Genomic DNA, 12373 nt, shown 5'->3' with positions numbered 1-12373 from the left:
CACACTAGTAACGGATTATGTCTCAGGTTCTGAATCATCGGGTTAATTGATAACCAATATATTAACATGAAATTAAGTGATAACAGGCTAATCTAATGTGAAGGGTAAAGCTCATTAGAAGACGGCGCTAATGCAGTACAATTCTAAAATATTTGTTGTTTGTTTTGGTTGTACCATACTGGGACAATAGTGGTACTCTTTGCTGTGGCTGTAATTGATTTGTTTCCATATGTCCCCATTCCCTCCAGAGAATGTTTGATGTGGTGTACCCCATGGCCGCTGATCAGCGGAGACACGTCAGCATCAACTCGGCCCGCTGGCTCCCAGAACCTGGCCTGGGGCTTGCCTATGGTACCAACAAGGGAGACCTAGTCATCTGCAGACCTGTGTAAGTCTGCACTACGCACTCTTTTTCTCTCTGTTTCTCTCTTTCTTGCCTTCCCTCTCGCACAGTGCAATCTGCCCCTGGCTTAGAGAACTACGTTTGTCCTCAACACCTCTTCTCTCACTACCACGGTTTTTTAAAATCAGGAGTGGCCTGTGGCTAGATTTCTCCCTAAGCACCTTTCTCTATATGCCATGTATTTGTTTTACATTTGTACGAAAAAAAGCGAATTACTGCGTTTTCTATCCTCACTTTAGATAAATATCTGTTTCTGCTGCTGTTGAGGACAAGAATCCCCTCATTTGTGTGGTTACGTAATGGCCCTTAGAGTCCCAGTGCTCATGGCTTTAAAGCCTTTGACATTCGTGAAGGCAGGCAGCAGTTCCCACCCACCCACGGCAGGCAGGCAGGGCAGGGAGAGTTGGATCGATGGAGCGCCCACTGACTTAGTCAATTCAGATGAGCTTGTTCTCATTCACTCTTCAAAACGTTTCTCAGTTATGTTTTTCTCCGTTATGTCTGGCTGTCTGAAATAAATTGAGGGAAGGATGATTTGTTCTCCCTAGCCCCTGAGCCTGCATTGTTACTTCCGGGAACAAAAACTATAGCCTAGATCTCATCCAACAGCAGTAAAATGTGCATTATGACCAAACAGGATTTTCTACACATAGAAATTACAAACCTTATTAACAAACCAACAGTTTACTGACAGCGATAGTTAAGCCCAGACAAATAATGTTCTGCGATTTTGAAGAGGAAAATGTGGGAATTATATCTAAAACGTCCCTAAAGACATTGCAATTCATCAACAGCAAAATTGTCTCTAATTTATATCAATAATCTTAATGATCCAACCATAATCTTACCTTTACCCAGAGAATATCACTGTACATCCAAGAGAGACTTAAAACTGCATCTATATCGTGAAGCCCTAATTGTGGTCTGTAAAATACAGTACTAGCATTCCTACACACGCAGAGCACCACAGGTGAATAATAATCAAACAAGCATCACAAGAGGAAGAACACATAGTACTCCCCATGGACTTACTGCCTCACTCACAGGCACACATACAGTACAGTACACCACTGCAGCATAGACTCCACATCCCTATTGGGGACAGCCTATTATGTCCCTGTGTGTTTACTAATGGTAGAAACAGTTGTGCTGCAATCAGTGGCTCATCTCCCTACTACACTGTTGAGCAGGAATCATTTAAAGAGGGGAATAATGACCAGAACCTCAGGACGTGGATGTGTTTCTATTCTCTGGTCTGTTTTAATTGCCTGTGTTGTGTCAATTACATGACCAAACATGTCTAAGGGGTCTATAGGCAGGACCTCGTATATGGCCAGACCTCGTATAGCAGCACTACCAACCGCAACGATGCACACGTCTTCTCTACTGAGAAAGCTGCATTTGAAGCTGCATTTTAATATCTGGCATCTCTCATACGTGTTGGCAGTATGAAACAGCGTTTTCTCAGTTTCTCAGTTTCCTCGCTCTGTACGTATTGACGAGAACCCTGAAATCTTCTTCAATCAATTATTTGTTTTTCTTTTCCTACAAGCATTATATTACATTTTCTGCTTGGATGAAAAACTATTTAAGGCTGCTTGTTTAACTGGAATAAATGTATTTTTTATTCCACATTTAATCCAAAACAGCCGATTTGATGGTGGCTCACTGCGTTCAGTTTGACATGAATCAGAGCAAACAATGATCATCAGCCCTTTTGGGTGATCAACTGTTTAGGGGATTAGTAATTCAATCAACCCTATTTGTTTCAACTACAGTCTACAGGTTTGTACTGATAGCCACCTTTTTACCTTGACCAAATGCCAATTGAGTGGAAAAGTGGTCGCTTGCCCCACAAGTGGAGTACAGTCTAGCAGAGTTCTGTTGGTCATTGTGTGGTCAGAGTGACCTCTTTAGCAACAGAAGGCACTGGGACCAGGGGCACTGGAACCAGTTGGGTAGAGGCCAACCATCCTGGAAAGCCTAATCTATCAGCCTGTCAAACTAAGCTGTTACACAGACGTCTCACCGTCTCTGTGGCTGTCTGATTTCTCCGTTTATTGGTCATCCCTCACCAAAATATCTCGCATTCCATTGTCTTCCATTGTCCTAGATTTGGGGGATTTGGGTAGCACTTTGTATTTACCGCCCAATTTCGCTGGCAGATGGAGGTGGTTGTTTTCTATTGTGGGATTGATTTTTCAGCCCCATAATTCAATGTTGCATGCCTGGCTGTTGTAGCCTTTCTGTTTTGTTATACAGAATAACAGCATGAAAAATAATGCAATGTGACTTTTTATATCAAGCATGCTGTGCTCTAAGCAGCTTTGCTCCGGAGCAGGGACATGTTGTTGCTGAGGAAACTGAAATGAGATCAGGACAGAGAGAGATAGTGGCCTTGTTTGGGAAATAGTCTCATTAAGAAGAACTTTCCCCCTCTAGGTCCTAACGCTGTCGATATTATTCCTCCATTTTTATTTTTCTCCTGAAAGTTTGACCCTACTCCCACCGTGTGTTCTGTTCTTGGCAGCTTTTCTTGGATTGTATACTTGAACTTCCTTTCAGATTCACAGCTAGTGTGCTGGAGGTCTAAAATGTAAGCTTTTCACGGGCCAAATACTCTAATGGTACAGGTAGGAATTCCTTGCTAGTTAGTACAGGGTCTATGTCAGGTTAACCGCAGACTTTGATTGGTTATCCGACTGGAACCAGGGTTTCACATGTACAGGTACCTGAGGAAATCTATCCTCAAATTGATTATCCCACTCCTGCTTCTCACTTTACACAGTGGCTGCCTTACATTTGAAGCAGAACATGTAGGGACTTGTAAACCAGATGCACACTCATGATATCCAGCACCTGCTCTCTATAGTACTGTATGTGTATGATCATCACACACATCATATCCCATAAAAGCCTCTAACTGTCATGAGAGCGAGCAGTGGAGCGGTTCTGTGCCCGCCGGATGTTGGAACAGCTGGAGGAGAACAGGCCAGTCACCCAGAGACTTCTGGGTAAAGGAGCCCTGAGGAAGAGCTCTCATTATCCCTTTTTATGGAGGTATTTTAAGAGCATTGGCAAAACAGTTGAGGCTTCAGCTCTGGCTCATTGTAGTCCCAAACATCTCTGTCCAAACGGTCTCTATTCCAGTTCTCAGTGTTGCTCTGAGTGTTTAAAGGAGTTTCTAGTAAAACTGCACTCACTACAGCTGGACATAGTACTAATGAACCTCATCTGCTACATATTATCCAAGACAATGATGAATAAGCAAGCAGTGCCAATATCCAGTTACTGGCTCAGACACGTTTGAGTTAGGCCTGTCCAAACTAATGTCAAAATAACTTATGCATAACTTATGCATGTGTCTAATGTTAAATCATCCTGGTGATATTTGCAGAGCTCAATTATATCTTAAGATATACCCCCACCCCACCCACAAATATGCACACAAACACACATTCGGTTTGAGAGGCTGGAGCAGAGGGCAGCCGCAGTGCAGCGCCCGATGAGCAGTTTAGGGGGTTTAAGTTCCTTGCTCAAGGGAACATCAGCAGTAGGTGGCACCTGAGATATTGATGCCAGCTACCCTCCGGTTGCAAGGCTCATTCCCTGCCATCAGCCACGCTGTCGGATTCATGCAAATGAGAGAAGACATGGATTGTCTTCCTCCTTTGGGGATTTGAGCAGGTCTCTTCTTCTGCCTGGTGTGCTTTACTGTAAAGAGCCAAGGTAAAGCAGACACTCTGACAGGATTTGAAAGCACTAGCATGTCAGGGGCTGCCGTTTCAGCGATTTAAGTGTCATGCACTCAATTTGTCTCTCATATATTATTGTTGCCTGAGGGAGTGATTGAAAACAATATCCCCTCTTTCTAATCCATTTTTTCTTTCAGCACACCAGTCCATCAACTGCACTGGCTTACACACCAGAATATGGTATTTGGAAATATACACATACTGTTTATCTACCCCCCGGTGTGAGAAAGAAGAATAGTCCATATAAGATATCCACTTTTGTGCTATTGAAAAGAATATCTTCCCAGTTTAATGCCTGCCAGCAGTTTTCCTAGATCCATGGTAACTACCCCAAAAAGAGAGCCATTGCTCAGTTTCTTATCAAATATTTCATTTCCCTGTATCATACTTATTTTGATAAACGGTTGTAGCGGAAGGGTCGTTAAGTGTACATGATTTATCATTGTCTCTCACAGACTGCTTATTCGCTGACTCTGCTGCCTGTCCACTGATGCTGGGGATAAATGGAACATGGAAACTTATTTTGTTCGTTTCCTTCTAATAAGATGCAGCTGATAGACACATTTGAATGGTGCTGTCTTCACAGAAACCAACTGCTTGACTATCTCTAGCTATTCAATGTAACCATGCTTTATGGAGCGGCTTGCATTCTCCCAACACTCAGGCCACAATACTATTTGGGTGTGACTTAAAGACGTGCTCTGGAACTTTGGCGACTACTAAGTATTTTTTAAACCTCCCGCTTTGGGCTGAATGTGTAGTTCATACATGCGTAATCTATGAGCAGAATTACTGTTTTACCTAAAGTAGCCACAGAATCCCTATTTTGAAAGCGACTGTTTTTCTGGAAGCTGTGCTGCGCCCTTTTCCCTATATTTTCCCCCACGTGGGCCAGCCCCCTAGCAATTAGTTATAGCCAATGAGCTTCAGCCCCTCGCCATTTGAGTGGCAGCTAGCAAGATTCACACACAGCAGAACAAGAAAGAGAGCAATGATGTGGTGCAGATATCTGCACACATGTGACGTAGTACGCAATTTTCGGGACCACTTTTGGCTCGAGAGCACTACTTCCAGAAAAAATATATATATACAGTGGGGGAAAAAAGTATTTAGTCAGCCACCAATTGTGCAAGTTCTCCCACTTAAAAAGATGAGAGAGGCCTGTAATTTTCATCATAGGTACACGTCAACTATGACAGACAAATTGAGAGAAAAAAATCCAGAAAATCACATTGTAGGATTTTTAATGAATTTATTTGCAAATTATGGTGGAAAATAAGTATTTGGTCACCTACAAACAAGCAAGATTTCTGGCTCTCACAGACCTGTAACTTCTTCTTTAAGAGGCTCCTCTGTCCTCCACTCGTTACCTGTATTAATGGCACCTGTTTGAACTTGTTATCTGTATAAAAGACACCTGTCCACAACCTCAAACAGTCACACTCCAAACTCCACTATGGCCAAGACCAAAGAGCTGTCAAAGGACACCAGAAACAAAATTGTAGACCTGCACCAGGCTGGGAAGACTGAATCTGCAATAGGTAAGCAGCTTGGTTTGAAGAAATCAACTGTGGCAGCAATTATTAGGAAATGGAAGACATACAAGACCACTGATAATCTCCCTCGATCTGGGGCTCCACGCAAGATCTCACCCCGTGGGGTCAAAATGATCACAAGAACGGTGAGCAAAAATCCCAGAACCACACGGGGGGACCTAGTGAATGACCTGCAGAGAGCTGGGACCAAAGTAACAAAGCCTACCATCAGTAACACACTACGCCGCCAGGGACTCAAATCCTGCAGTGCCAGACGTGTCCCCCCTGCTTAAGCCAGTACATGTCCAGGCCCGTCTGAAGTTTGCTAGAGTGCATTTGGATGATCCAGAAGAGGATTGGGAGAATGTCATATGGTCAGATGAAACCAAAATATAACTTTTTGGTAAAAACTCAACTCGTCGTGTTTGGAGGACAAAGAATGCTGAGTTGCATCCAAAGAACACCATACCTACTGTGAAGCATGGGGGTGGAAACATCATGCTTTGGGGCTGTTTTTCTGCAAAGGGACCAGGACTACTGATCCGTGTAAAGGAAAGAATGAATGGGGCCATGTATCGTGAGATTTTGAGTGAAAACCTCCTTCCATCAGCAAGGGCATTGAAGATGAAACGTGGCTGGGTCTTTCAGCATGACAATGATCCCAAACACACCGCCCGGGCAACGAAGGAGTGGCTTCGTAAGAAGCATTTCAAGGTCCTGGAGTGGACTAGCCAGTCTCCAGATCTCAACCCCATAGAAAATCTTTGGAGGGAGTTGAAAGTCCGTGTTGCCCAGCGATAGCCCCAAAACATCACTGCTCTAGAGGAGATCTGCATAGAGGAATGGGCCAAAATACCAGCAAGTGTGTGAAAACCTTGTGAAGACTTACAGAAAACGTTTGACCTGTGTCATTGCCAACAAAGGGTATACAACAAAGTATTGAGAAACGTTTGTTATTGACCAAATACTTATTTTCCACCATAATTTGCAAATAAAATCATAAAAATCCTACAATGTGATTTTCTGGATTTTTTTTCCTCATTTTGTCTGTCATAGTTGACGTGTACCTATGATGAAAATTACAGGCCTCTCTCATCTTTTTAAGTGGGAGAACTTGCACAATTGGTTTTCTGACTAAATACTTTTTTCCCCACTGTACAGTGGGGAGAACAAGTATTTGATACACTGCCGATTTTGCAGGTTTTCCTACTTACAAAGCATGTAGAGGTCTGTAATTTTTATCATAGGTACACTTTAACTGTGAGAGACGGAATCTAAAACAAAAATCCAGAAAATCACATTGTATGATTTTTAAGTAATTAATTAGCATTTTATTGCATGACATAAGTATTTGATACATCAGAAAAGCAGAACTTAATATTTAGTACAGAAACCTTTGTTTGCAATTACAGAGATCATACGTTTCCTGTAGGTCTTGACCAGGTTTGCACACACTGCAGCAGGGATTTTGGCCCACTCCTCCATACAGACCTTCTCCAGATCCTTCAGGTTTCGGGGCTGTCGCTGGGCAATACGGACATTCAGCTCCCTCCAAAGATTTTCTATTGGGTTCAGGTCTGGAGACTGGCTAGGCCACTTCAGGACCTTGAGATGCTTCTAACGTAGCCACTCCTTAGTTGCCCTGGCTGTGTGTTTCGGGTCGTTGTCATGCTGGAAGACCCAGCCACGACCCATCTTCAATGCTCTTACTGAGGGAAGGAGGTTGTTGGCCAAGATCTCGCGATACATGGCCCCATCCATCCTCCCCTCAATATGGTGCAGTCGTCCTGTCCCCTTTGGAGAAAAGCATCCCCAAAGAATGATGTTTCCACCTCCATGCTTCACGGTTGGGATGGTGTTCTTGGGGTTGTACTCATCCTTGTTCTTCCTCCAAACACGGCGAGTGGAGTTTAGACCAAAAAGCTCTATTTTTGTCTCATCAGACCACATGACCTTCTCCCATTCCTCCTCTGGATCATCCAGATGGTCATTGGCAAACTTCAGACGGGACATGCGCTGGCTTGAGCAGGGGGACCTTGCGTGCGCTGCAGGATTTTAATCCATGACGGCGTAGTGTGTTACTAATGGTTTTCTTTGAGACTGTGGTCCCAGCTCTCTTCAGGTCATTGACCAGGTCCTGCCGTTTAGTTCTGGGCTGATCCCTCACCTTCCTCATGATCATTGATGCCCCACGAGGTGAGATCTTGCATGGAGCCCCAGACCGAGGTTGATTGACCGTCATCTTGAACTTCTTCCATTTTCTAATAATTGCGCCAACAGTTGTTGCCTTCTCACCAAGCTGCTTGCCTATTGTCCTGTAGCCCATCCCAGCCTTGTGCAGGTCTACAATTTCATCCCTGATGTCCTTACACAGCTCTCTGGTCTTGGCCATTGTGGAGAGGTTGGAGTCTGTTTGATTGAGTGTGTGGACAGGTGTCTTTTATACAGGTAACGAGTTCAAACAGGTGCAGTTAATACAGGTAATGAGTGGAGAACAGGAGGGCTTCTTAAAGAAAAACTAACAGGTCTGTGAGAGCCGGAATTCTTACTGGTTGGTAGGTGATCAAATACTTATGTCATGCAATAAAATGCAAATTAATTTCTTATTAATCATACAATGTGATTTTCTGGATTTTTGTTTTAGATTCCGTCTCTCACAGTTGAAGTGTACCTATGATAAAAATTACAGACCTCTACATGCTTTTTAAGTAGGAAAACCTGCAAAATCGGCAGTGTATCAAATACTTGTTCTCCCCAACAACCTCTCCCTCAACGTGACCAAGACAAAGGAGATGATTGTGGACTACAGGAAAAAAAAGAGGACTGAGCACGCCCCCATTCTCATCGACGGGGCTGTAGTGGAACAGGTTGAGAGCTTCAAGTTCCTTGGTGTCCACATCACCAACGAACTATCATGGTCCAAGCACACCAAGACAGTCGTGAAGAGGGCACGACAAAGCCTATTCCCCCTCAGGAGACTAAAAAGATTTGGCATGGGTCCTCAGATCCTCAAAAAAATTCTACAGCTGCACCATCGAGAGCATCCTGACTGGTTGCATCACCGCCTGGTATGGCAACTGCTTGGCCTCTGACCGCAAGGCACTACAGAGGGTAGTGCGTACGGCCCAGTACATCACTGGGGCAAAGCTCCCTGCCATCCAAGACCTCTATACCAGGCGGTGTCAGAGGAAGGCCCTCAAAATTGTCAAAGACTCCAGCCACCCTAGTCATAGACTGTTCTCTCTGCTACCGCACGGCAAGCGGTACCGGAGTGCCAAGTCTAGGTCCAAAAGACTTCTCAACAGCTTCTACCCACAAGCCATAAGACTCCTGAACAGCTAATCATGGCTACCCGGACTATTTGCACTGCCCCCCACCCCATCCTTTTTACGCTGCTGCTACTCTGTTAAGTATTTATGCATAGTCACTTTAACTCTACCCACATGTACATATTACCTCAACTACCTCAACTAGCCGGTGCCCCCGCACATTGACTCTGCACCGGTACCCCCCTGTATATATAGCCTCCCTACTGTCACTTTATTTTACTTCTGCTCTTTGTTTTTCTCAACACTTTTTTTGTTGTTGTTTTATTCTTACTTTTTTTGTTTAAAATAAACGCACTGTTGGTTAAGGGCTGTAAGTAAGCATTTCACTGTAATGTCTGCACTTGTTGTATTCGGCGCATGTGACCAATAAAATTTGATTTGATTTGATTTGATTTGATTTGATATATATAATAAAAACATCATACATTTAGAATCAAGGCAGGAAACAGCAGTAGTAGGCTAGGTGCTAAAAGGACTTTCCAGATTAGGACTATAAGAAAGAGTCTGTAGAAACGTGTTTTTAAGGCCAGTTTTAAAAGTTCTGATTGCACTGCTCAGATGAGGCTGCAGGAGGGCATGAGTTTGCAGGCTTGAGAAGGCGGTTTGATGGTTGAGAACAGGATTCTGAGGTTAGCTTTGTTGTCAATCATGGTGGAGTAGAAGGCTGACCGTGCTGCTTGGTGGTCTTTGTAGGCCAGTAGATGGATAGTGAAGCCGTCCTTCCTCCAACGCCTCTCAAACTTACGGCCATGAGTCTTCATTCTGCGCAGTTCATCAGTGAACCAGGGCGAAGACTGTTGGAAGGTTGCTTTCGGGGGTTTTCGGGAGCAAAGATGTTCAGGGTGTTACTCAGAGTGATGTTATACAGGTTGACCATATCGTCGAGAACCAGCTCACTGCAGTCAGACTCAAAGGTGGGCTGGATGTGTTCCAGGAAGAGGGATGGGTTAAGTTTCCTTAGGTTGCAGAATTGAATGGCCCCCTTTGGGCGGTGGATCGGAGTGGGAGTAGTCAGACCGTGTCACAGGCTTGTGGTCAGATACACCAAGTTTGAGGACATCCAAGTCAGAGGCAGGGACATATCCAGTGATAATGTATTGTGTGTTGACGGTTGTGGGTAGGGAACATTTACATGTGGCACATGGTTTAGACAGTCCAGCAAGTTGAGGAAGTCAGCAGCCATAGAGCACTTGGATGTTAGTCACCCAAAATGACAATGTTGGAGAGGGTGGAGCATACATAGTTTAATAGTTCACAAAACTCAGGAATAAAATAAAACTGCTTATCTGGAGGGGGGTGGGGTTTAATCAAGGATAACAGTGAGAGGATTTGGGTGTTTACATTTAAAAGCAAGGCACTCAGATTGAAAATCAGCAACAAACTGGGTTTAAAATAAAGCACTCTATAAAACAGCAAGGCCTCCACCACGGCCGTGGCTGCGCGCCTTTTCAATGTATTTATATCCAGGCGGAGCTGCTGCATTTAGATGGTAAAAGTCCCCCTCTTTGTGTTGTTTTTCAGTGAGGCAGATCATGTCAAAATAATTGTCTGAGATAAACTTATACAAAAGAGGAGACTTGTTAAAGATTGTAGAGTGCACGACGTGTGAAGGCATTGGTGGAAACACTTTCATTACATCTTGGTTGGTCCACTGCTCTCTGTATGGACTGTATTGGCTTAGAGTGGGTGACGTAATTTGCCTGAGGGTCAGCCTGCAGAAATGGCCCTTTATCATCGAACTCCGGTACACTCATTGCGAGTGCATACAATAGACTTCAGTTTGTTAATTAGTCTCCTACCACCTCGTCATCCTCACCATGTTTTCCGTTGGAGCCCGTATTGAAAGAGGCTGTTCTTAGGGTCCTTACACAGGGTTGTTTTAATCTGTCCAAAACTTCTGAGGAATCCTTCTGTGTAGTAAATGAATGTTGCTGCCATTTCAGACTCTTTTCATCCAGCCTTTGGTCCAGGAGATGAGGATCTAGAAAGATCTAGCTAGGCTGGTATTTGAATCCAAACAATTTGCTAGTTGATTGGAGAGGTTGGAGAAGTAGCCAAATATGTGAACTAATTTAACGTTGATGATTTTTTTAAAAACAGATTCCAATGTTCTATACTTGATAAGCTATCCAAAAAAACAAGTTGATAAAAACAATGTGCTTAAAAAACACTTAACAAATAATTATGGGTAATTCTGCATTAAAATAGATGCCTCTAGGTGCCATGGCAACCATGGAACTCCAGTGCCATTCTGTCTCTGCTTCATGAGATGTAATCCAATCCTACTGGACAGGAATGTTTTAGATATTAATTGAAGGTCTTAAGGTTATTTTATGGTTCAATACCACATTTTATGGCTCAACACCAATTGAACAGACACTTATTGGTCAGATTCTCAGACCAGTGCAGTATTATGAAAACGATCTCAACTGTTTCACTGCAAGGTAAAATTATTTAAATTGTATTTGTACTCTACCCGAAAGATAGCTGGAGTGCTTGCCCTGAATTGATTTTTATCAGATGAAATCATATTTGTGGATACATCCAGGTCTGACAACCTGCCTCAGTCAACATTTGATCATTTTGAGCTATGATGCAATGAAGCAGTACTATAGATTTTTCATCTGAATGCTGGGGACCATTGTGAGGGATCTGCTTGTTGGAAATGTATGGACTGCTCATTCTACTTATGTCTAGCAACATATTTTGCACATCCTTTTTTGATTGAAATACTGTAACTTATTGAAAGCTTTAGCATATCCTGCTGTGTAGGTCTGACATGACGAGTGGAACATTGGAACTGAACGTTTTTAGTTCTCTGATTTAACATACAAATATGACCAAATGATGAAACATTAATGACGACATGACAGTAATGACTCATTGTATAATGTCCGTCTCTCTTTCCTTCTCTTTGTTGCTTTCTCTCCCTCTCTTTTTATATCTTTCTCTCTCTCTCTCTCCTTCGCCTCTCCCCTCCAGAGATGCCCAGTCAGACGGAGACGGCCCCTCTGAGCACAGTGAGCCCATATTTGCTGTCAACAACAATCGAGGCGGTGGTACCGGTGGGAGCCGCAACGGAGAGCGACCAGGGTGAGAATTGGCATGGGCGGGCCTTTGAGGGTGGTGTGTGTGAGAACACTAGCTAGGTATATGTGGCTTTCAGAGAAGGGGGAGGTGCAAGTAGAGTTTTTTTCTTCAATGGAGATATGAAAGTCTTCTGTCTAGCAAGCATTCTCTGAACTGTGTTTACACCTCTGTCAGAGGAAAGGCAGTGCTAGTTCTGTGTATTGACATTGGACTCTCCCCTTTTGTTCACAAAAATAAGTTGTTTTTCAACAAAATGCAATG

The 12373-nt window shown here is 43.5% G+C and overlaps 1 protein-coding gene across 6 annotated transcripts in view; it reads left to right on the top strand.

Annotated features, from left to right (window-relative positions):
* Positions 1–12373, top strand: part of LOC123481595 (activating molecule in BECN1-regulated autophagy protein 1-like) — an 82325-nt gene that overhangs the window by 58483 nt on the left and 11469 nt on the right. For all 6 annotated transcript variants that reach the window (XM_045206133.1, XM_045206131.1, XM_045206132.1 and 3 more), the window contains 2 exons: positions 249–388; positions 12005–12115. In XM_045206133.1, coding sequence (XP_045062068.1) covers positions 249–388; positions 12005–12115 — 251 coding nt within the window. The remainder of the gene's footprint in view (positions 1–248; positions 389–12004; positions 12116–12373) is intronic.

Source organism: Coregonus clupeaformis, chromosome 21, assembly GCF_020615455.1.
Source record: "Coregonus clupeaformis isolate EN_2021a chromosome 21, ASM2061545v1, whole genome shotgun sequence".
Lineage (NCBI taxonomy): Eukaryota > Metazoa > Chordata > Actinopteri > Salmoniformes > Salmonidae > Coregonus > Coregonus clupeaformis.
This window is presented reverse-complemented; position numbering and strand designations above follow the sequence as displayed.